The sequence below is a fragment of the Neovison vison genome, chromosome 12, assembly GCF_020171115.1.
Source record: "Neovison vison isolate M4711 chromosome 12, ASM_NN_V1, whole genome shotgun sequence".
NCBI classification, from domain to species: Eukaryota; Metazoa; Chordata; class Mammalia; order Carnivora; family Mustelidae; genus Neogale; species Neogale vison.
Genome location: NC_058102.1, coordinates 22079833 through 22105372, shown reverse-complemented (window position 1 = coordinate 22105372; position 25540 = coordinate 22079833). Strand labels below are relative to the sequence as shown.

At 38.4% G+C, this 25540-nt stretch overlaps 1 protein-coding gene across 9 annotated transcripts in view; it reads right to left on the bottom strand.

The window, feature by feature from the left end:
* Positions 1–25540, bottom strand: part of ANKS1B (ankyrin repeat and sterile alpha motif domain containing 1B) — a 1114861-nt gene that overhangs the window by 316841 nt on the left and 772480 nt on the right. For all 9 annotated transcript variants that reach the window (XM_044228192.1, XM_044228193.1, XM_044228194.1 and 6 more), the window contains one exon: positions 1644–1742. In XM_044228192.1, the coding sequence (XP_044084127.1) occupies positions 1644–1742 (99 nt within the window). The remainder of the gene's footprint in view (positions 1–1643; positions 1743–25540) is intronic.

Here is a 25540-nt window from a genome sequence, read left to right as displayed (position 1 = left end):
GGGTAGTCACTTATGGATTTGAGTGCCTACCATGGGCTGCACATTGGGCTCCGTGTTGGGGGTATAGCAGTGTAAAAGTCCTCACAGAGAATGAGGAGCAAACTAGCTGAAGAAGCAATATTTTAAGATACAAAAGTAGTGAGGTGAACAATACACTTATAAGAATTACTTCTGGATTTAGTTCTAAGGCTGTTTTATTCTTTTCCTTTTACTGTAGAAAATTGTATGATCAAACTCCTTTTGTATGCGTAACTCTCCTTGACTTTGCAAAAGTGTTAAGGTTCTATCAGTGGACACTCAGTTCACTGTCAGTTGGCAAATTTCATCAGATAACTTCCTTAGAAACAGTGGTTAATATTTATCTTTCTCGTTCTGAGGAGAAATTACAGCCTCATTAGGAAGGAAAAGAGCAAAGGAGAGTACAAAATATATGGTAAGTTCATACATCTAGGTGCAAGTCTAACTTTTCATCTGCTTTCAGTCTTGCCCCCTGAATCTTTTCCCAGCTGGTTGACCCTACTTCAACTTTCCCTCCTTCTCATGCCGATTGTATACAGCCTCCAAAATTGACTGCCTAAAGCAGTCCAGTCATGTCTGTTCCTCAGAGCCTACAGAACAAATTTCAAATTCTTTAGCCTGACACAGACTGACCCAATCTACTCTTTCTGCTTTATCTCTGGCTGTACTCTCTGCTCTCTAATTGTTTTAATCACACTGGATTTTTTTTTCTTTTTAAAAAAATTATTTAAAAAACTATGTTTTTTTTTTTTAACCATAACACAAAACTTACCACCTTAACTATTTTTAAGTGTATAATTTGGTGGCAGTGATTGAGGACATTCACACTGTTGCACAAATCCCATTGCATTTTGAATCACATAGTGTCACTATTCCTTTAATACTTTTGGCAATTTATATTTATATTTATATGATTTCTGCTGATCCCTGAAATGATTTCTTTTTCCTTATCAGTTAAAGTCCTACATATCTTAAAGACCAGTGCTTAGATCCTACCTCTTCCTTTAGGTTCCTATGAGACCTTATCTGGAAACAGAAGGTCAACTCTGTTGCTAGGTAACATAGGACTTACAGTTAAAATGATATGTTGGCTTGCAAATTGCATCTAGACTGAGAGGATTTATACATGAACTATAAATACCTGATGGGGATTTGATACTTTGGTTTTCCTTGAGTGATGACTCATAATTAGGCAGACTCCTTGCCCCTAAAGGCAAAGACTATGGGGTGTACTAGAGATGGATAGAGCCTCTCATGGGGCATGAGGCTTTTAATTCAGGAACATTCCCACACCCACCAAATATTGATCTTGTCCTCTGGTACTTGAGCTGTCATCTGAGGGGCCTGGACTGATGTTTGTACTAGTATAAGGACTTGCACTGAAGAGAAGCCCTGAAGGTGCCCTGCTGGTCAGTGGTGTTTCCTGTATGACATTCTTGTCATCCACCTAAAGCCAAGTTTGGCCCACAGTGGTCTTGTAAGTCTGATTGTTTCATTGGACCTTAAAAGAACCACTTTTGGGAGTTGCATCAATATGTAGAGAGTTGTCCTAAGTACCAATAGCCCTTTCATATCTGGACTGAAGGCTCCTGTACATGGGGCCAGGCCAAGAAAGCATTGCTTACCTTTGGAAGGAGCTGGATTGCCTGTAGAATTCTTTGTCTGTGCCCAGAATTAAGGATTCCAATTTCCAACAAATCCTGATCTTCCATAACATTGCTTCCCTGAAATAAACCCAGAAATGTTAAAATCAGGTATTTTCTTACCATGGGTAAATAATGATTTATTTAATGCAGAGAAAAATAACTAACAAGTGAGCTGATTTTTACAAACAAAAACAGAGTCATTCTTCTGTGAGGGTGAGGGCAAGTTGGAGGTCACCTATGTGACTGAGTTGAAGGTCCTTGGAAAGCTTCCTTCCTCTCAGAAATGCTGTCATGGCTCACTATTTATGATGGGGTTATCTGCATTGGGGATTCATTCCTGTGTTCTAAAACTCCATTCCCCTAAAAATGTAAATGCTTCTGAGAAGAGTTGCCATTCAGGATCTTCAGTGACCTACCTATATGTTGACATGAATGAATCGGTTTTTAGTCTTCCCCTGAAAACAGACTATGGGAGGAGGACTGATTAAAAAATTGAAATATACTAGGCTGGTTAAAAGTGGGAATTAATAATTAATCTTAAAATACTGAATGCCAGACATCTGATCAAGATATGGGGATACAACAATGAATAATTTGCAGGTCCCTGCCCACAACTATCTTTATTCTTTCCAGTCCAGGGATGTAAAACAGATTTTCAAAGGCAGGTAGAATGCTGTGAATGTGCTATGATGGTGACACATGCTTGAGAACTCCAAGGGGATCTGGGGTGTGTATTCCATAGAGGTGATGTCTGATCAGGTATCTGAAGCATGGTTAGGACTTAGCACTCAACAGAGCAGGACACAGGGAAATGACATACACTGTCCCGTGGGTGAAAAACAACATAGCATATTCGGAAGCACTGGGTTCTTGGATGAGTTGAAGAGAGGAAAAAAGTTAAGGCTGGCAAGGTAAGCCAAAGCCTGACTATATGCACATTGCACGCCAGCCTGAGGAATTCAGACTTCATCCTGACCATAACAAGGAGCCATGGACAGATTTTTCTTTTTTTTCAAGTTTTATTTATTTATTTGACAGAGAGAAAGAGAGAGCGCACAAGCAGGCAAAGTGGCAGGCAGAAGCAGAGAGGAAAAGCAGGCTCCTCGCTGAGCAAGGAGGCCAATGCGGGACTCGATCCCAGGACCCTGGGATCATGATTTGAGCCAAAGGCAGCCGCTTAACCAACTGAGCCACCCAGACATCCCCATGGACAGATTTTTAAGGACAGGAATTACATATGAGATTCCAAATTTAGAAAGATCAGTTTAGTTTAGTTTTAGGGCAATTTAGTGGCTCGGGCTCAGTTCCTTTACCTGTACAATGACAAAGTTGAGATATACAATCTCCAAGAACCAATCTAATCCTGAAATTCTTTGATTTCAATGACTTTTTTTATGCCTCTGATTAATATTCTAATACAGAAACTTACAGATTGCTTATTTTGTTCCTAAATTTTAATCTTTTATAGCCTGTAAGCTAGTGTTTCCCTTTAAATTGAGGGGTCTGTAAGGAAGTTCAAAATTTGAAGCATTCCTTTTTCTGGACAAATGAAACTATCTTATTAATGTGTAACAAAAACATTTATGAGTAGAAATTACAGAACACATCTTTATGGAGAGCAATGGGTACCAACAGATATTTAAAGCAAAAGAGAATGAACTCGAAAGGGCAATCCTGGGAGCACAGAGACCATTAGGAGTTAGTACAGTTGTTGTAGAGACAATGTGGGCTTAGACTGAGGTAGTGGTAGTCATGGGAAACAGAAAGGCATGAGTGGGTTCGAAACTATCAGGAAGTTTGACTCAGCGACTGAATATGTGGAATGATGGAGAAATGCAGAATACACAGTACTTCTGGGCTTGGGCAATGGGGGTGAATCATGATGCCTTTTCTGAGGTAATAAAGGAGGATGGGCCAGTCTTGTGTGGTACAGAGTGAGATTAGTATCTTTCCCTGTATAGGGACAGAAGAGATGAATGTGAACAATTTAATATCAGACTGCATTATAAATGGGTAATTGATTGTTCTTAGAAAGATTAAAGCCATAAGAATGGTACCATAGCTAGAGATTTAAAATGGGCATTCACTGGACAAAAACATTCCACCTACTCCTGGTATCCTTCCTATGTTTAAGCTACCCTGGCCTTCTTAGAGGAGGCAGAACGATCCAGGTATATAGCAGCATGATAATGAAAAGCCTAATGAAAAACAAATAAAGCCAGTGTTGGCAAAATGCCACAGGAAACATTGCTCTCAAGAAATTACTCTGTGCACACAGTAGAGCATGGCTAAGAATATAAATGGCCTCATTTTGAGAAAGCGTTATTATTTTCAGAAATGGACCAGTATGTCATGAGTAGGATATATGATACTATTCTGTATTTGACTTTTAGTCTTTATAGGGTTTCCAAAAGGAGTTAGAAGGGTCAAACAAACAAACAAACAAACAAGAAACAGAAAACTTTGTCTGTCTATGTGCTAGATCATTATCAGGTTTTCCATGGGCTAAATTAACAACCCACATCAGCTCACACACATTCCTTGGGGTGTCTGTGCTTGTCTTCTGTCAGTGTATCTTCTGCTTCAGTAATTATAGATACCTACTATCTACAGGTAATCCTGAAAATTTGAATATTGAAATTATTTGAAGGATTAAATCCCTAAAAAACCACTGTTCTGTTTATAAACTACCAATATACCATCTTCTCTACCGTCAGTAGGAGGAACCTTTTTTTTTTTTTTTTTTTTTTTTTTTTTTTTAGTAGGAGGAACCTTTTTGAAAAATTGTAGGGAAGTTAGACATCTTCTCTTTGGGTCAAATTTCCTAGCATATGGAATAATTACCAAACACTTTTGAAAAATGAGTGAAAATTTGGGAAGCACAGTGCAAATGGTGAGAATGTGCCCAAGGGGAAATGGTACTAATTGTGGAAATGTAAAGAAAAGGATTCTCTGTCCCCAATGAGGCATGCTGTTAGAAATTTTCTATTTTCTCTCTTACTGCAATATATAGAGATACCAAAAATATCCTGGTGCATCATCCAGCCAGTCTTTTTTTTGAAACACCACCAGGCTTGGAGTCTAAAGATCTGGGTCCGAATCTTGTTTGGGTAAACTTAGCTAAGTCATATATTATTTCTAGGTCTCATGGTCCTCACCCTTAAAATGCAGTTCAATGAATACACATTCAGTTCTAAAATGCTATGATTTCAGTCATTTCTAACTTTCAATTAGTATCCTTATATGTAAATATAGATTGTATAGTTTGAAGTTATGTTTACATTGCAATGACATTTTAGTGTTTCAGAGCTTGCAACCTAAAGTTAGCTTTAAGAAGTATGGTTGACCCTTGAACAACATGGGTTTGAAATGTGTGGGTCCACTTAAACTTTTTTTTTTCCAATAAATACAGTACAGTACTGCAAATCTACTTTCTCTTCTTTATGACTTTCTTAGTAACATTTTCTTTTCTCTAGTTTACTTTATTGTAAGAATACAGCATATAATATTTGTAATTTACAAAATATGTGTTAATCGACTCTTTGTTATTACAAAGGCTTCCTGTCAACAGTAGGCTATTAGTAGTTAAATTTGGGGGGAGACAAAAATTATATGCAGATATTTGGCTGCACAGGGCAGCGGGGGTGGGGGGGTGGCCAGCACTCTAAATCCCTGCATTGTTCAAGGATCAACTGTAATTATAGAGAAATACAAGAATGCACTTTTTGGGGGGACAAATTAATCTCAGTATTAAGTAGGAACCTATAACATTTATTATTAAAAGAAATGACAGAATGCCGTCAGTCTTAATATCAAGGCTTCTTAAAGCTTTTCAGGAAAAAATCAAATGTCTCAAATCTTACAACTAACCATTTCATTTGCACTTGGGTAATTTGGGTAATGTGCCATCAAAGACAATAAACATTTCCATTCTTCCTGGGGAGCTGGAATTTATTCTGATGTTATAACTTGCCTTTACTAAATGTTAGAAATATCACAGCTTATCTTTTTTTACCCCCCTCAGTAATAGCTGAATGTCAACTCTGGCTTTCTCTCTCTTTCCTTTTTCACATGACTGCCAGATCAAAGGTTTTTGGAGTGGAGCTCCATGATGTGTGTCTTTTGCTTAATCAACTACTACACTGTACTGTCTACCCCCTCACCCCTAGTACGCATGCTGTGTGTACTCCTATCTCCCATTTACTCCTCAACCCACCACAATAAGCTTTTACCCCATAGAGTTTCTCTGCCAAATGTTGAGAAAGATGTCTCAATTGCCATATCTAGTTGATTCTTTTCAAACCAGATTTCAAAAATGTGTTGGCCACATGTGGCTGGTGTCTATAGTACTGGACAACACAAACAGAGAAGATTTCTGTCATCAAAGAAAATTTTGTTAGACAGTGCTTCTCCATAATTAAAGACATTTCTTTTGAAACTGTAGTTGAATCACATAGGGAAAAAAATGGGGACTCTCAGGGAATGAGAACAGGGAGTCAGAAATACTCATGAGTCATCCTCAGGATATAATTGATGTGCTTCTTAGTCAAAGTTCATGAACATAAAATTGAGGATGTTTAGCAAATTTTCTTCTAATTTTTCAGTCATTAAAACAAATTAGTAGCAGTTTTATTTTCATTAGTATTTCTTATGGGACTAGAAATCTATGCTATCAAAATGACAAATCAAATCAAGGAGTAATTTCTTCTTTTCTTAGCACACTACCAGGCACATTGCACAAGGCACTTAGGGAATAATAATCAGCAATAAAGTTGCTTAGTTAATGACTTACTAGAAGTATCAAAGGCCCAAGACAGTGTTTTTTAGAATAGCTGTTCTTTTACTGACAAGAAATATCTAATCCAGGGGTCTTTATTGCTTTCTTAAATCATGGAATGGGGAAAAAATAACGTATTTTATGCTCTGAGAGCTGAAACTCAAGTTTCTCTGACCCTAGGGAGAATATTTTGTATTACTGGATTTTTTTTTCAGCTGTGATAAACTAACAATTTGACCAAATAGAATCAAAAGTAGTATTTTGTTCTTAATGCTCTATGAGAAATATAATAGCTACTTATTGAATTCTTCTCTCAAAAATATCTAAACTGATCTTCTTTGATCTGATCACTGATCTGATCACTTTTGTCTCTCAGAACTCCAGCTTGAAAAGTCCTCTCATTTTCATAACCTCAATTCCATATCAGATTCATTCAGCAAATGTTCCTTCATGTTGCCTATTATATGTAATAAATCCCTACAGATGCTAAGGAAACATATTTAAGGACCACAGGGCACTTGTTTATTTTTAATATAACCTTAAGCTGGATGTTATTTATTCTCTCTCTTCAGTCCAAGACTGAAAAAATTGATAGGATTCTGTCAATTTGGAGAAAAAAAATTTTTTTTGCTCTATAATTAACTAAACTAGATTCTTCTCCACAATTTGTGTGGCCTGAAATATTTAAAACAGAATATTTGTATAATAGAATGATAGCAAGATCTTGCAAACTCACACACAGGGAAACACATATTTTGGGTTATTTTTAATATTTTTTATAGCATAAATGATGTTGTGGCATAAAACTATATATAATGTTCGTGGAATAACATACCTCTTAGCTTTTATAAGGGCTTTGAGTCAATTTGATACCAATCTACGAGTAAACAGAATGCCAGTCTTTTCTGCATGATTAGGATGGTAACTATTGGATAAGTCCCAGATTTATAATTCCCCTGACAGTGTTGGAAAGCTTTATTTTGTTTATCAGATGGAAACATGGGTTAGTGTAAGTAATCAGATAATGGATAATGTGCTTCTTCTAATTCTACTTTATTTTTTACAATTAAAAAATTTTTTTTGTGTGTGTTTCTTCCAATTTTAATTCCCTCTCTTACATAAATGAAATAACAGTATACTTTTTTTGCCCCTCTACCTTACCCTTCCACTTGAAAATGTTCTGTCTACCGCAATGGAATTTCTTGTTCACGGCTTAACTAGATTTTCACATTCTTAGCTTACGAAGAGAGTTTCTTAGAGTCTTTAGACAACATGGATCATTAATTCAAATAAATGTCACATTATTGAGCAATAAGTTAGAGAGCATCTTATTTATGTATCTATTTTGATAAATACGCTATATCTTAGAATTATTTTTTAAGATTAATATTTATTACTAACATGATTGTAATGAGTTTTATACTACCAGTTTTCCCCTCTTTATTTTTCACTTCTATTTCCCCTTTGAAATATCTGTTCCGAAGCTATGGAGAGAGAGAGAGGGAGGGAATTTAAGTAATCAGTTAGCAGCTAAGTATTCAGGTATTTATTTGTCAAAGTATTGAACAAGGTCTGATGATTTCATAAGTTACAATTCTAATTCATTTGAGTGTGTTCATGTAGATTTTAGAATTATGTATAAGACTTCGAAGTCATTTATACAGTAATTTGTTCTATCTTGGCCAAACGTTTCACAGATGCAAGAGGAAGCCTATTCTTTTTTAAGGATGTTAATCCACCAGTCCTATGAGATGGAATGAGATTGTGAACAAAACTTATTTCTACATTCTTACTTTTTTTTTTGGATACATGGATATGAAAATATGAAGCTTATGAAGACCTACTGTCTTCTTTAAATTTTCACACCAATAGCAGTGATGTAAGCATAAAGCAAATTACACACTTACTGAGTTCTTATTATGTGTCAGGCCCTGTTTTGTTCTGTTTTATTTATTTATTTATTTTTGAATATTTTAATTTATTTATTTGAGAGAAAGTGAGAATGAGAGGGAAAAGCAGACTCACTGCTGAGTGGGGAGCTTGTTGTGGGGCTCTATCTATCTCAGGACCCTGAGATCATGACCTGAGCTGAAGGAAGACGCTTGACCAATTGAGCCACGCAGGTTCCCTAGACAGGCCCTGTTCTACATGCCTTAGATATATTATCTTATTTAATTCTCACCATAGCTCTCTGAGATAGGTGCTTGTTCCATTAGCTGATAGGAACCTTTTGCGTAACTATTTCCCAATACTGCCTCCAGTGGGGTTAGTGTAGGAGAGGAAAGATTCAGTTAAAAAATGTGACTGGACCTAAACCATTTGCTTTTTGCTTTAGAGCCATATAAATTTCACATTTGAAGGCAAGTGTTCCAACATATTTTACATTTGATTTCACAACGTTTGAGCAACAATGAATCTTTCTTTATAGAAGAGAATTTGGAAAGCTGTCTGACCTATTCTTCCCTCCTCTGCTCCAGTCCTCTCTGTTCATTGAATCCTGGAATCAGGACTGGCAGGGACGTGGGGGGGGGTTCTGGTCTAAATGTTCCCTAACTAACCGCAAAGCTTTAACTTCCCTCTTTTGAAGCGTGGTGTCTAGCTGGGTTACACCATTCCCAAAGGGGTAGGGCGGATATTAAATGCTTTAAATGGTCTTTCCCAATAGCGGAATCTGAGCAGGGTGCTGGGGGGGATACCTCAGTCCTACTCGTTTAGTTCCCACTGTGCTGCAGACTGCGACAGGAGAGCTATTAGAAGAACATGCCAAAAGTGGAGATGAAAACAGTTAGCAGCTGTCCTGTGTCCTTTTCCAATCACAAGCTGTGAAGATGAAAAAAATGTTTTTCCTTGGGTAGGCCATACATAATCTTGGCAGGTATCTGAGTTTTGTTCTTCTATCTAATATGCTGAACATTCCCCAGTGCCTCATAAGGGAAAAATGAGCAGCAATTAGATTAGTTTGGACACCCTGCTCTTAACAGAAGAGGAACATGGCACCTTCATATTTACAACAGGCTCCTCTTGCAAGTGATTTCTCAGTGGTGGTACAGAATTCTTACAAAGAAAGCTCCTCTCTGGAGAAACAAAGAGAATTTGCTACCAAGTATAACCAACACAGCCACACACTATGAAGTAGAAAAAGCACCTAAAATGAGTAGTGTTAACTACCAGCCATTGAGGACTCACTGAGTACCAGGTACTTTGTCCACCTTATTTAAAAACCTTACTACCCCTTATAACAAAGGAGGCAATACCTTCACGTCACAGACAAGGAAACTAAGTCCCAGAACTGTGAAACCATCTAGCAACTTCACACAGTTAAAATACAATGGATCTGGGATCAACGTTTTACTCTTTGAGACCGTGACACTCATGTTTCCTTTGCTACAGTAAAGGAACCAAATGTTCAGTAGAGGACATTTTCTAGACGGAGATTCCAGTCAGAGGATGTGTAATACTGCCAAGAAGTAACTCCTGTGATGCTATTTTCACCATAGCTTCACATATATATTGACAGACCACTGGGAGTGACTGCCATGGTTTCTCCAACACATTTTATTTCAAATAAATTATTTACCTTCTGAAAGGTTAAGTAGTTAGTTCTTCCAACTGTCTTAACATAATCTAGAGCCAAGCATGCTAATCTAAGTGACAGAGTCTGGCTAAAGCACCAACTAAGTTCTCATGCTCTGAGCCAGGACTGTGCTGGGAGGTGGAAAATAACAGCATGGCATTGACTTGGCACTTCTCAGCTCTTCTGTAGAGCCTTGTCAAACTATCTTTTCTGGTCAACTGAGAAAGGCCATGTTGGGTTTCTTTTCTTTATGTCTCTTTCAAAGCCAGGATGTCTGAAAATTATCTAATAAGGTAGAAAATGCCTGGGAATGTATTAAGGACATTTGTGTTCCTAACTTAACCTGTTCTGAATCCAGAGAAAAGAGTCAGTTGCAGTCCCCTGAGAAGGCGATTCAGGCTGAAGAAGGCTGTCACAGTGAAGGTGGATAATTTGGTCCTGTGAGAATTGGAAGACTGGTCATAAAGGCAACTCATTAACCATCAAAGAGATGGTTGTCCTCAAGGAGGGGTTATCTACAGATTTAAGGATGATGAGGTTACCTGATACTGAACTATATTCAAGAAAACGTCAAATGAGTATAGGAGGAAAGGAACAAGGAGGAAGAGAACGCAGGGAGGGGAAGAGAACGCAGGGAGGGAAAGAATGAGAAAGATAAAGTATTGCTCATTAAGGGTGAAGGTAGTAGTGAAGAAAGTAGGGTTGCCAGATAAAACACAGAAATTCCAATTTACATAGGATTGTATATTTTTATTTGGTTAATCTGGCACCCTTACAGAAGAGGCTATTGAACACTGGAAATGAGCTAGCGGAGTCCAATCCACAATCAGAGCTACTACAGAGATAGCATTTGCCACTAATTCATTTATTCAACATATATTTGTTCATTTAATATTTTGTGAGCTCTTACTATGTACCAGGCACTAGGCTGGGTTCTGAGACACACTGAGAACAGAACTGACAAGGTCCCTCTGCTTTTAGAGTTTATAGTCTGGTGGGGAAAATAGGAAAATAACAAAACAAAAAACTATGCAAGTAATTATTATTTAGCAAAGTTTTATATAGGCCAAGAAATATTAAGGACTTTATTTTGTTTATTGCCTACAAAAACCCCTGAGGTTGGTACAGTTATTACCCTTATTTACAAATAAAGAATTGAAAACACAGAGAAGCTAATAATTGCTCAAGTTCACATGTCTAGTAAAAATTGCTCTAAGGAAAATTAATACAGTGCCGTGGTAAAAAAAAAAATTACAAAGGAGATTTATGCTAGAAGGAATGGTCAGGAAAGCCTCTCTGAGGAAGTGACATATAAACTGAGATAATGAGGGATTAAAAGGAGAAACCAAAACACAAGAAGAGCCATCAGAAGGGCATTGTAGAAGGAACAGCAGGTGCAAAGGCACTGAGGTTGGAAAAGAGCCAGGTAGATTCTAGGAATAGACTGAAGGCTAAAAAGACTAAATACAGTGATTGAGGGGAAAGAGGACAATAGAGAGGAAACAGGGAAGATAGTGGAGATCCTGGTAAGAGCTCTGATTTTATTCTAAGTTCAATCGAAAACACTGAAGGAAATAAACTGACATATATTTTACTATGCTCTGGCTATGGTGTAAAGAAGGGATGGAGGAACTGGGTGACATGGAACCTGAGCTCAACAACCTGATTTGAAATGATAGCCTGGAGACCCTGAAATCTGAGGAAAATGGGATGAAATATGACCTGTTGGAGAACCACAGGAATTGGCCTCACTGGAGAGTCAAATTTCCAAGCTAAATATAATCTTTCATTTGAATCAAAAAGAAAGTCCAGATGACAAACACAGAAGTCAAAATGGTCTTTGATATAGTATCTAAATTAATACAACTGTGGATAGAGATTGAATACCACCTGTTAAAATGTAAACACCCATACTCCATGGACTTACCATTTCTATTTCTAAGTTGCAGACATAGTTGTTAGGCTGATCCCCTTCTCCCTTGCTATCTTCTACCATGCAGCCTGGAGAAATTAAACGTTTCAACTTCCCTTGAAGCTATGGGTGGACATGTGACAAAATTTGCCCACTGGGGGGAACTTCTGGAAAAACTTTTGCTTTTCTGATTAAAAGGGAGAAATTCACCTGGTATCCTTGTATGTCCATAAGAAAGTGGCTGTGGATTTCCCCCTGATGAGTGTGGTCAATTGTTCATATAAAGTGGTAGAGATGGGTTCACAGTTAGTTAACCAGCAAAAACAAATAACCCTATTGGACATCTGTAAGCAGGCAAGCATGAGTTGTGGGAGAGTTAGTCCCTAAATAAGAAATGTTATTTAAAGCTGTCTCTGTGTTTTGCATACAAGTGACTCTGGCCAATGCTGATCTGTTGTGAGGGAAAATAATGACAAGGATGTGGACTATGGCATGTAATAGAGGTCATAGCTGAGACATCAAGGTATTAAAAATTTACCTTAGACAGACCTGGGTGCAATAACCACAAAAAAGTGTGGAGAAGGATATTAGAAAGAATGAAAATTATCATAACAAAATTGGGAGGGTGTGTGTGTATCCATTTACAGATCCTGTTTGTTCTAATTTTGACTTAAAATTATGCAATCTCACAGAAATAATTACTTGAAGGAATTTGTTTTCTATGGATTTTGGTTTCTGTTCACATTTGCTGGATGTGAAGTTACCAAAGTGTTCATGGGGTTGACAGATTTTAAATCTGGGAGTGGCTTTTAGCTTCTAATTGAAGAGGACAGGCATCCAGAGATTGTGGAGTCATCGTAGTTCTAAAGGAAGCACATTTTTACATAAATTTGAGTTTTTATGGGAAAGGATTTTTACACTTAAAACTTGAACACATTATAATCTTAACAGAACAGAAACAATGAGAGCATTTGGGGGGTTTGTTAGGTTGGCCTGAGCATGTGACTTTTCCCTGAACTCTCGAGATGCCACAGTTTGTGGTTAGGTCCTTGGTAACTTGGAATGCCTTTGGTGGACAGTGAATGGTGATCGCCCTATTGAAACCATTGACCAGAATATTCCTGACTTTTCTCCACATTTAATTTTTGTTTTAGTTTTGGTCTTAAAGACATTGTTCTTGAAATATCTTCAGTAGAAAACATTTTATTCCCCACAAAAACTTTGTTTTTGCTTGCTTTATATAAAAAATGTGGTGTTGGGAAAACTCACTGTATGTTTGTGTCCCCCTCATCCCCCAAATTCATGTGCTGAAACCTAATTCCCAATGTGGTAATATTTGGAAGCAGGGCCTTTGGGAAGTGATTGGGTGTTGAGGGTAGAGCCCTCTTGAATGGAATTAATGCTGTATAAAAAAGTCTTCAGAGAGCACCCTTGCTCCTCCTGTCATGTGAGGACACAGATGAGAAAAGATGGCCATCCATGAACTAGGAGGTGAGCCCCTATCAGTCACCAAATCTGCTGGTGCCTTGATCTTGGACTTGCAGTCTCCAGAACTCTGAGAAATAAATTGCTGCTGTTTATAAGCCGAGCAGTCTATGGTATGTGTATGGACTAAGACATAAAACAGCACTGGAATTAAGGATGAGGAGATGGTCACTGTTGTTTAGATACGCAGGAAGCTGACCCAACCAGAGGGTTAAAGAACGCTGAGCGAAATCACAACTCAGAGTTGTTTGGACTGTTGTAGAGTTGTGTAGCTCTACCATTTGGCCTTAGGTTGAATACAAAGAGAAGATCTGTGCGAGGCACAGAAACACCCCTGTTCTCTGTATGGGCATCTATACTATGAAGGATACTCCTTCTTCATTTTCTCCTACCATTTTCTTCACCAAACAAGAACAAGATATAGGAGAAAGGGAGATACCCTTTCTCATGATGAATATTATTAAATGCCCCCTTGTCTAGTTTTTCTGATTAAAGAAAAGTTTTGAGTTTTACCTCCAAAATATTTACTGGTACCAAAACCATCACAAATGCCTTCATATTAATTTGAGCATTATTGGAAATGGGCATATTTTGTCTAAGTCAAAGCAGATGCTAACAGGCCACAGAATCTCATTTCTTTCTACTTGGTGTTATATGTCATGTTCTTCACTGGATAGCAAAATTCTTGGAAGAAATGATCATGACTTAAGCATCTTTCCATCTTCTCTATTGGCTATATTTTGCTGAACTTTTGAATAAAATAAAAGCTTGAAAGAAAGAATACTAAGTAAAAAACCAGGAACCATAAGTTTATAAAAGATATCCAGTCTAAGGCTCACCAAGTAAGTTTGTAGCAAAAGGGTTGAAAAGTTTGAGCTGAAAATTCTAATATTGAGGATGTCTGATTTTTTTTTTCCTAATTGAAGAAAGGATAAAGATGGAATTTCCGGTACACGATAACACCAAAATGTTCTTAATTTTTTTCAGTGTTGCAAATTCTCATGATTTGATTTTCATCCAGGACTGTCAGTTGAGACATCTGATAATCTAAAAGCATTCAGAGAATTAGGATCCCATATGGCTCAAAAATATTTCCTTTCCGACAGGGAAAAAGAGAACACACTGTGAAAATAATACTGGTATAGCCTTTGGTTTATGTGTAAAAGGAGCACAAATGAATTTAAACCTTTACCTGTGGTATAGTAATCATTGTAATGATCATCATGGTCAATTACAGTGAATAAATTAAGAAGAATATACAGTTCTCATAAGCATGTTGCCTTATGAAAAAGTAGAGATATTTCAAGGCAGTGATAGTAATGCAGTTAGTTTAGCATTATGGAAACAACATTCATTGGAAATGAGCACCAAATTAGGAGTCCTGACTTATCACTAATTGTGTAAACCTGGGAGTCTTTCAACTTCCTTGGGACTCTATTTTCTCAGCTGAACAATGAAAAAAATTGGACCAGATGTTCCTTTTTAAGACAGCATCTGTTCTGGAGGTTCTAGCTGGGAGTAAATCTACTCATCTACTCATATTGTTTGAAGAATATTTCTCCTTGTTTGGGGGAAGTTATTTTCTTTAAACAAATGTTGAGTATTAATGTACACTTATATAATGATGAGAGAGGACAGAGACTTGGTTGAGTTCAGCCAACTGCACTCACTGAATTAATAATAACAACAACAGTAGTAATAATAATAATGGCTGGCAACATTCATTAGGTGTTGACTGTGAGCCAGAGACTGCTTTGTCTTCAGAGTCTACGAAATAGATATTATTATTAATACTCCCATTTTACAGATGAGAAAAGTGAAGTTGAGAGATGACTAGAAACTTGACTGAGATCACACAGAAGTGGTAGAGCTGCTGTGACAACTGAGGTGGCAATAAAGGGAATGATGGGAGCAGATAACCAGATGCCCCCACATCCCATAGTTTCCAGACAAGTGTCTTCCACATGGAATTGCCTCACAGAGAATAGATGGGGGGAGTTTCTCCTTACTAGCCCCATGGTCTGCATCAACTCTCTTTCTCACTATCTCTAGTGAGGAACTGGAGATTAATAAAGAGGATGGAATTTAGAGCTCCGGGTTTACATCGCGGTTTTGCTTTTTAATAGCTGAGTGACTTGGGCAAGTAAACTTCCTTTCTTCATCTGTAAAATGGAGATACCAATGACGCCTACCTTTTAGGGATGTGGTACATAATGTTTATGGAATTGCTTCATAAAATATAAAGTAATATTGCTAAAAATAAAGCATGCCTGCTAGGAACTACTTTTTTTCCCATTTTTTTTTTCGTTAAGAACATAGAGCTGTAAATCTTCTAGTTTCATGTTGTTTTTGCCAGAAATAGTCTATTCTGAAAGAGGCAGCTTGTGTGGTGGAAAAAAAAAAAAGTAGGTTTTATTCCTAGCTCTGCCATTTACTTAGCTTTTTGGCCATGGGCAAGTAGCTTAATTGGGCATCCCACTGGGCCCCAGGCTTAGAAGGGCCCTGTGCTTAGAGTTTTAATGCTCTGTGGTTGCTGTCTTGAAATTCTTCAGCATTTTTTCTCTGACTTTTTATTTTGTAACTGAAGAGTGATGGGACAATGGAGAATGTGTTGGGTTTCTCACCATGACTCACATGGTCATGTGAAAAGCTCTTCACCGCTTCCTAGGCTCACTGGCCCTGGGCCCCACTTGGCCCCCTTCTCTACTTGGTCCTAAAACAGCTGCTGCCCCACACTCTACCTCCAGCAGAGTTGTAGACACTGGCATAGGACAGGTTGGGATTAGGCATTTACACTCTATGGTACCTCAGGGTGTGGTATGTTTTCCCTTACTCCCCGACAGGCTGCAAGTACCATGGCATGTCTGGTGGCCAGTGAACCAAAGTTTACCCTTGATCCAGGTACAAAGAATGTCCTGACACACAGATTTAAAAATCACTGAAGGTCCACTGTCACCCATAGTTTCAAATGATGGGCCTCTAGGAAAGGGAGATGTCTATCTTGATTTCCTCAGACCCTGCCCAGTTCCAGGAGCTGGGCATTGGAAGGAGAGCTCAGCAGATAACAGGCTCTGCAGTGAGGCACTGTGTTTGCATTAGGAGGCAGGGTCCAGGCTCCATTAGGAGCCAGGGTCCATTAGGAGGCAGGCGCTCCAGGCCTGCGAGGGTCTTCATTCCCTGCAAGTATCCTGTGCCTGGGAACACTCCCTTGTCTGGAAACCTTCTTTCCTTCTAGCCTTCAGCCTTCCTCATTTTGGTTTGTATTTGTCTCTTTTGGCCAGCTCACGGCACCCTTTGGATTAAAGCTATGAAATCGAAGTTGTGTGATTTTGGTTATTCTACATACAAATTGAATATTTTGATATTTGTGTTTAAAATTGGCATTTCAGGTGCCTGGGTGGCTCAGTTGGTTAAACAACTGCCTTTGGCTCAGGTCATGATCCCAGGGTCCTGGTATCAAGTCCCATATTGGGCTTCTGGGGCTCAGCGGGGAGCCCGTTTCTCCCTCTCCCTCTGCCTGCCACTCCCCCAGCTTGTGCTCTCTGTCAAATAAACAAATAAAATCCTAAAATAAAAATATAATTGACATTTCACAATATAAAAACAAATGGCAAAATTCATACTAAGAAAAAAAATCTTAATTTTTTTTTTACTCAGAATACTAAGTAGTAAATTAAAAAACACCATAGCAAGTTTGGAAAAACACAAGGAAGAAAGGAAAAAGTCTTTATGTAATTTTGATGGCACTTTTACTTCCGCTTTTTTAAAGAGGTGTCCTACATTTTTATTTTGCACTGGGTCCCACATGCTCCCAGTGTGTAAGTTTTGCATAATCACCTGGTCCCTGCATCATTCCACAGGTACATCTGGAGTATCTGTAAGCTCAAGTTAGGAAGGCTGGACTGACCCATGAACAGCTTATTCTCTACCCAGTTATCTGTGCCCTTATCTTTACCTTTCTAAGAAGGGGGGCCATCCCCTTCGAAACTATGGAGGTCATTTAACCTTACGAAGGATGATGTTTCACTAGACATTAACTAGATACAATTTCCATTTGTAGTTTTAGAGATTGGCTTAGAATTATGAAAATAATTGTAATTTGCCTGGTCTTCTAAGGTTATGCATTCATTCATTCATTCATTCCCTCATTCTCACATTTATTTATACTGTCCTTTTATAACATGTACTGAGTGTTTATCATGCTGCACATACTTTGTTAGGCATTGAGAATTCAAAAGTTATTAAAATGCTCTCTCCCCTAAAGGAGCACAGTAATGAGGGCAGGGGCAGGGAGGGAAACAGCACATAAATAGATAATTATTTTTTGTGACAGAAAGTGCGGTAATTATGGTTATACGGAAAAAAAGATTTCTGAAGGCATAAGCATGAATCACGGAAGATATTTTGGGGCAGGTGACATCTCTGTTACCTACTAAATGATTAGTAAAAGTTAGCCAGGATATAGAAAAATGGCAGAGGTAGGGAGGAGAGGGCATTGCAGGGATGGGTTATAGCATGAACAAAGGCACTGAGACAACAGTGAATGAGGGTGAAAAACAACAAGTAGTTTATGTAAATCAGGACAAGACCAAGTAGCTAGCTTTGTCAACTAGGGTACTAAATGGCCTTCATCCTATAGCTCAGGGCAGTTTGTGAATTTTTTTTTTTAAAGATTTTATTTATTTATTTGAGAGAGAGAGGGAGCATGAGTGGGTAAAGGGACAGAGGGAGAGAATATCCAAGCAAACTCCTCCTGAGTGGGGAGCCCCATTCAGGGCTCAATGTCACGACCGTTGGGGTCAGGACCTGAGCTGAAACCAAGAGTTGGATGCTTTACCGACTGAGCCACCCAGGCACCCCTGAATGCATGGTTTTATACCTAGAAATGAGATGGCTGGATTTACAATTTAGAGAACACACACCAGTGGCTATTTGAAGTGTGGATTTGAAGGGATAAAACTGGAGGTGAGAAGCTGGAGCCTGTTTAAAAAGCTTTTGTAGCCATATTACAAGAGACAGTGAAAGTCTGAACTAGGGCAGTAGTAGCAAGGATGGCGTTGAATTAAAGAAATACTAACGAGTTAAAACTGGCTGGACTTGATTATTGATTACATGTAGGAGTGAGTGGAAGGGAGGAGCAAGGATGATTGTCAAGTTTCTTGTTTGGGGTGACTGGTGGTTAAGGACTCAGGTGAGAAATGACTTCAAAAGGAGGTAAAGACTTTGGAGGTGGAGTGGGGAGGAAGAGGTTATGGAAGACGCAAGGCTGAAGTTTGAGGAGAGGTTTGAGCTGGAGTTGTTGATTTGGAGGTGACCAGAGTCTAGGTGGTGACTATGAGATGGACGAAAGCACCCATGGGAGACACCTTGAAAGAGGGAAGGAGAAGACAAAGGTAATGAGGAAAAGGAGAGTATGTTGCCATGGAAACCAAAAGGGCAGAGTTTCACAAATGAGGACACGAACCAGCTGTTAAATATGGCAGAGAGATCCTATAGGAAGTGGAAAAGTTCCTTTGATTTAGTAAAATAGAGCAGCCAATGAGAGATCAGGAGAGGAGTCTTTCTGGGAGAACCGTGGGAACAAAAGCCAGATCTGAAACGATTGTGAAGTAAGAAAACTGGAAAAAGTGAATATAGACTACTCTTTTGAGAAGTTTGAAATGAGTAAGGGAGGAGAAAATTTGGAGCACAGCTAAAAAGGAGCAAGATCCAGGGAGAGTTGCTTTCTTTTCTTTCTTTTTTCTCCTAAGAATAGGAGACACTTAAGCAAGTTTTCAGGCAAAAGGAAGAGAATACTTGTGGAGAGGGAAAGTTTGAGATACAAGAGAGGAGGAAAACTCATGGAAGGGGAGAGGCAGGCCTTGAGTAAGACAACGCGTCCTCTGCACCTGGAGGAAGGGGCGTGGGGGGGGTGGGGCGAGGACCCTGCAGGCCTACACAGCCCCTGGCTGGGCCATCATGGACACATGTCAATTCTCAGGCTGTCTCTACTCCTCAAGCTGAGCTGCAAAACTTGCGGGAAAAGTTAGGCAATTGTGCTGAATGAATTTTCTACAGATTCACATCATCTAACTCCTGACAGACTGCACTCACATGGCAATTCTTTGTCTTGGGTTTTTCTATAAAAATTCCTTGATGATGGTCTTCCAAGTCTCCAAATCTTACCTTCACATTCCTCAGTCTTACAACAACATCCCCTCTTGTGAGTCGTCTGAGCTTATCCACCATGAATGCCTGCTGCATCTCTCCTTTCTCCATTTCTTATGTCCTCACCTTTACCTCAATTTCTTTCTTAAAAATTCGACTGATCTTTCAAGGTCCAACTCCTTGATAGTCCGTATCTCTGCTTCACTTTTATCTTACATATATATTTATAAGTTATTTGATGTCTTTTATGTTATTTTATAAGCTATTTAAAATACTTTCTAGAACAAGAAAGGGATTCAGTCAACCAAGCAACTGCCCCGATGCCTTTTTATGAAACCTTGTCTTTTCATCTTCTTTATCTCCTTGACTCATTCATATCATTCTTCTACTAAGCTATTAAATCCCTGAAGGGCAGGTTTTGGTTTTTTTTTTTGGCAACTGTTCTAGCAGTGACAATGGACCATAAATAATAGCTACCTACTAAGAGGATACATAGATAGATATACATGTGCATGTGCAGATATATATTTATATTTTCTAAAATACATCAATTTAATCCAATCCTTATTAGACACTTAGTTACGAGCCATGAGGGGTTAATGAGGATAAAACAGTCTCTGTCCTCTTGGATGCAAAATCCAGTAGGGCATTCTAATATGTATGTATGTGTGATTAACATCAGTACCTAAACACTAATAAATATTAGGAATGGGCTTTTAGTGTGAATAGGATTTTAACAGGCAGAAGTCCCTCTATAGCAGACCATGGCCTGAAGGCAGGGGGAAACAGGCAGAGGATGAAGCTGGAAATGCAGTCTGGACCCAGAGAACAAGAGAGCTTGAATGACAGTTGATGACACTGCATATCCTCTATAGGAAACCTGGCGGCTCTCAAAAGTGTTTAGGCAGAGAAGATTATTAAATATATGTTTTTAAAAGATTACTGACAGTGGGATTGAGGGTGAATTTGAAAAGAAGATTTGAGGTCGGTAGATCTATGAAAAAGCTCTTTTTTTCCCCCTTGAGGCAAAATTGACAAATAACATTATATTAGTTTCAGGTGTACAACACAATGATTTGATAATTGTATATACTATAAAATGATCACAACCATAAGTCTAGTTAACCGCAGTCACAGTACATAGTTTCAAAAAAGCTTTTTTTCTTGTGATGAGAACTTGTAAGATCTACTCTCTTAGCAACTTCCAAGTATGCAATACGGTGTTATTAACTATTGTCACCATGCTGAACCTTACATTCTCATGACTTTTTATTGTATAACTGGAGGCTTGTGATGAGAGTTTAGGTGAGAGATGATAAAGGTCAAACAAGGGCAACTTCGTTACAGCTTAAATACAAGGGGCTGTATGGGTGTATGTGTGAGGGGGTGTGTGGGTGTTGATGGAAGGAGGTAGTGAGCAAGGTGAAGAAAGTGCTCAGAAATTATTTGCCGATCTTTTTTTTTTTTTTTTAAATAAGACGTTAAATGGCAAACAGCAATAGTGAATATAATTTATTGGATATTCCGTAACATGTTTTGCTAGAATCAGCCCCAGACAATATTATCATCTCTTCTTCCCCACATATTATCGTCCAGGCCTGATTTTGGCAATTTGTCCTATATGATCCAGTGTTCTCTCTTCTCTTAATATTTCACATGTTCAGTTTTGAGGGCCCGATGAGCTCATATATCCTCCAGGGAAAGATACATATTAGTATGCATCTTTTATACTTTTTAGGTACTTGGCAGAGGGTTAGGCAAATGGTGGATACCAGATAAATAGTTGTTATATTGAATTAAATGATATTACCTGGGGTTTACTGAAGGTTGGATGTCCTCACACTCCTTGGCCCTGCAATGCTGCTCTCTGTGCCCGGAAGTCTCTCTTTGTTTCTCTTCACCCTCTCTCCACTATCTTCACCTATTTGCTTAAGTAGTTCCTTTTCATTATTTCTTCCAGGATTTCTTGACTGATTTGCTTCTACTGGGTTAAATACTTTCATGAAAGAGCATCATCTACTGACTTATTTGTCTCCCTGTTAGCTCCATAACGGCAGAGAATCTTTTTTTGATTTGCTCATTATTTTATCCCCAGCTTGAGCACACTGCCTGGCATACAGTGACTGCTCAGTGAATACTTGTTAAAGAAATGTGGTTTTGTGTGGTTTTAGTCGTAAATCTGAACACTCTGAAATTTGATTCTTTTGGGGGGAAGTTTATTTTTGATTCTACTTTTTTTAAATTAAGTTCAATTAACCAACATATAATACATGATTATTTTTTGATGTAGTGTCCAATGACTCATTGGTTTCTCATTGGATCATGAACCCTCCGTAATGCCCATCACCCAGTTACCCTATCCCCTCACTTGCCTCCCTTCTGCAACCCTCAATTTGTTTCCCAGAGTCCAGAGTCTCTAATGGTTTGTCTTCCTCTCTGAAATTTAAATCTTTAAATCGTTGGATGCAAAGCCCTAGATTCATCATGCAAAGAAGTAATGGGAGACCATCTAAAAATGTATTTTTATTCTTTATGCTCTTAAATTAAGTAAGTAGAAATTGAAATAGATATTGTTATATTTTCAAGGACCTTTATGCAATTAGAATTCTGGAGAGGAAACACTAAGGCACCTCAAGGGTCTCCTCTCTATACTATCCCCCCAGGAGTATACAAAATATTTGGTTGCCCATTTTCTCATGTATACACACTATCATTAGTTTGTTGGTTCCTCTGGGGGCAGGAAGCAGGTCAGCATTAGAAAACAAATGTGACATCAAAATATGAAGAAATTAGAAAACTAGATTGCATTTTCGAAAGCCTTAAGAGGTGTAGCTCTAGTGTTCTACAGACAACTCAAGCTCACAGGCAATACAATCTTTTGCTCTGGGATATTTATTTTGGTCATACCATAAAATTTCACTTTCTACTGTCTCGTACCATTTTTCACCCTAGAGATAGAGATTTTTAAAGAAAATCAGGTGTGGGTCCTGTTCTCATAGAACTTAGTGTCTAAGAATGAAAGAATTGGTGATGACCTCATTTTGAAGAGGTTGGCTTAGATCAAGACCCAACTTTGAAATTGGTCCTCAATAGGATGAGTGGTTTCTGAGAATACAGCTCGGTACAAACATATTCATACCCCTGAAATAGGCTGTGACTTGAGGTGAGGAATTCTCTCTCATAGATCCATGACTAGGAGTTCTCTGCAAGAGCTCAGATCTTTACTTCAATCCAGATGCTTCTTGTTATTTTCCCAACAGGCACCACAAGGGGATCAATTACTACTGGTAGCCTTATAAAGAATGTTTCTCCACAGCCAAAGTCCACTCTGTGTTCTTTAGCATCGTCAGCCACCATGATGGTATAATGGAAGATACATCCTTTTATTAAGCTAAAAAGGGCTGCATTAAATGTATTCATAACTTAGGCACCTCTATGTGCTCCATAGGCACTGAGAAGTTACTGGTTCATTTTTAAAATCCAAGATTGGGACAAGGGTTAGAGGATTCTCATCCTCCTACATTTGTGTGGTCTAAGGCAGTGTATGCTTTCAAATTGCATTTTGGATTATGTCTTAACAGATAATCTTTAAAAGTGCTGGGCCCATGTAATTAGATAATGGAAATAGTACGTGCAGTAGGGCTGGTTAAGAGTGTCTTTAAAGTTGTTGCCAGTTTCCAAAGGTGTCTTTGGATTGTTAAAACCTAATGACTCATTGACAATAATAATAAAAATCATAACTTACATGCTGCAGAGCATTTTTCAATTCAACTTTCAGTTATATTATTTCAGTGTAAAGCAAAGACTGATAAGTTAACTGGCTTGGCCCTGACTATCTTAAGAATAACTGTTAGAGCAAGGCTGGTCATTCAGATAACTGTTCTTGCTGTAGTGTTCCCTCCAGCTCCGCTACCTCATAATAACGGACACTGTAGCTAAAGAAGTTAAACTCAAGATACTAAAATGAAGTAACATGTTGGAAAATACAATAAATAGTGACCCCATTGCTTCTCAGGAGCTGTTTCTTATTTTTGAAGGTTAGCAGCTACACCCTATTTGAGAAATGATTTCCTGTAGGGGTAATATGAATGGAAAAGTGGCATACTCCTGCACAGAGAAGCTAATGGGAATACTCAACGATAAGTTAGGAACCATGACCATGTTGCTTCAGACTTATAAATGAAACAAAAATTAAAATGTTAGCTTGATGTACTTGACATCCCCTAACTTCACAAGCTCTGTCTTTGGGGATATCTAGTTCTATAGAAAGAACACCTGGCATTCCTTTTTGTAATATTAGACCAAAGTAAGGGATAATGAAACCAGAAATGCCTTCTGCAATGTTAATAATCTTTATACTCAGAGGGTTCAGTCGAAAGTAGTAACTAATAAGATTAGCCTTGCATCAAAACTGAGCCTGCCAGGCCTGGCTTGTAGACTAGAACACTTGAGTGGGTTCTAACACAGGCTCACTCGCAGGTTAGCCATCATCTTCCTGGCAATCAGTTTCTTCCTCTCTGAGCCACAATGAAAAACCAAACCAAACCAAGCCAAACCAAATCAAACAAAACCAAAAAACCCACTCCCTGTAAGAACATACTTCCAGAAAGACACAGGGAGGTCAGAGTGGATAAACAGCCAATATCTAGATCATAGAAACTGGAGGAAGAAAAATGAAAACCCACAATAACTTCAAAATACATGTATTGTTTAACTAGAGTGACATTAAACTTAACCCATCCTTTAAGATCCAGGATATCTCTATCTCATTGAAACTTTCTCCAGGTCTCCCAGGAAGAATAGAGAGAATAAAGAATTGGTTGATTCCCTTATAGATGCAATATGAGGCTTGGAAAGGTCATTCACTTCATAGTCCTTAACTGCAAGAGCAGCATTTATAACCCCTATGACTTATATGCTGATATATATTTTTTCCCATTACACATGGTAGATGACGATTCTGAAATAGCTCCAGTAGATTCAGCTTATGAGGATAACCCACTATGACAGAAAACGCACTTTGTGCAAGCTTCCATGTCACAGTGCATTTTAGCCAGTGGTCCAGGTTTCTATCTCTACAACTAGACTGTGTGCCGTGGGGTTAGAAACTTATTCTCTCTAATATCCCCAGTGGTTAGCACAGTAACTAACATATAGTGGATAGCCGATAAACATTGAAGAATGAATAAATGGGTATCTGAAAGCATGATCTAATTTGGGAAAACTGCTTTTGGAAACTGGGCTCTGAGAAAAAGAGCTCTGCATGCAAAAGAATATAAAAAAATGTTCAATGATCAGGGTCATTTAGTTGGGTACTAATATTGGAAAAATAAAATGGATCAGAGACAGACTGTAAATAGATAAAGGAAGCAATGTTCATTTTCTTTGGTTTGTTTGTCCTTCTAAAATTCACAGTTTTATGTATGAGCATTGCAATAGGATTTGAACTAAAAAGAGAACAGGTAAGAAAGTAGGTGAGTGGAGGGATGGTTGATGAGAAAAAGTAGAAAGCAGAGTTTCAAACATCAAAAGGGGTCACCTGGGTGGTGCAGCTGGTTGAGCGTCTGACTCTCGGTTTCAGCTCAGGCCTGGTCTCAGGGTCATGATATCAAGCCCTGTGGCAGGCTACACACTCAGCACAGAGTCTATTTGGGTTCCTCTCTCCCTCTCACCCTCCCCTCCCCTCTCCCTAAATACATAAATGAATGAATGAATACATACAAATAAATAAAACATCAAAAAAGATAAGGAGGGAATTGAAAGGATATTTGACAGGGAAAGGAGAAAAGAGCAAAGGATCATTTCTCAGTAGGTCATTCTGCGGTCATTCTTCTCCAAGGAATTTCAGAAGCTGAGTGAGCACAGGGGAGAAACCAGAGTCATGGAATGGACAAAAGGAATGTGAGTGTGAGATACATGGCTTTGAGGAGTCATAGGGAAAGATGAAGGGAAGAAAATGGCTTCAAAAAGGACATTCTTGT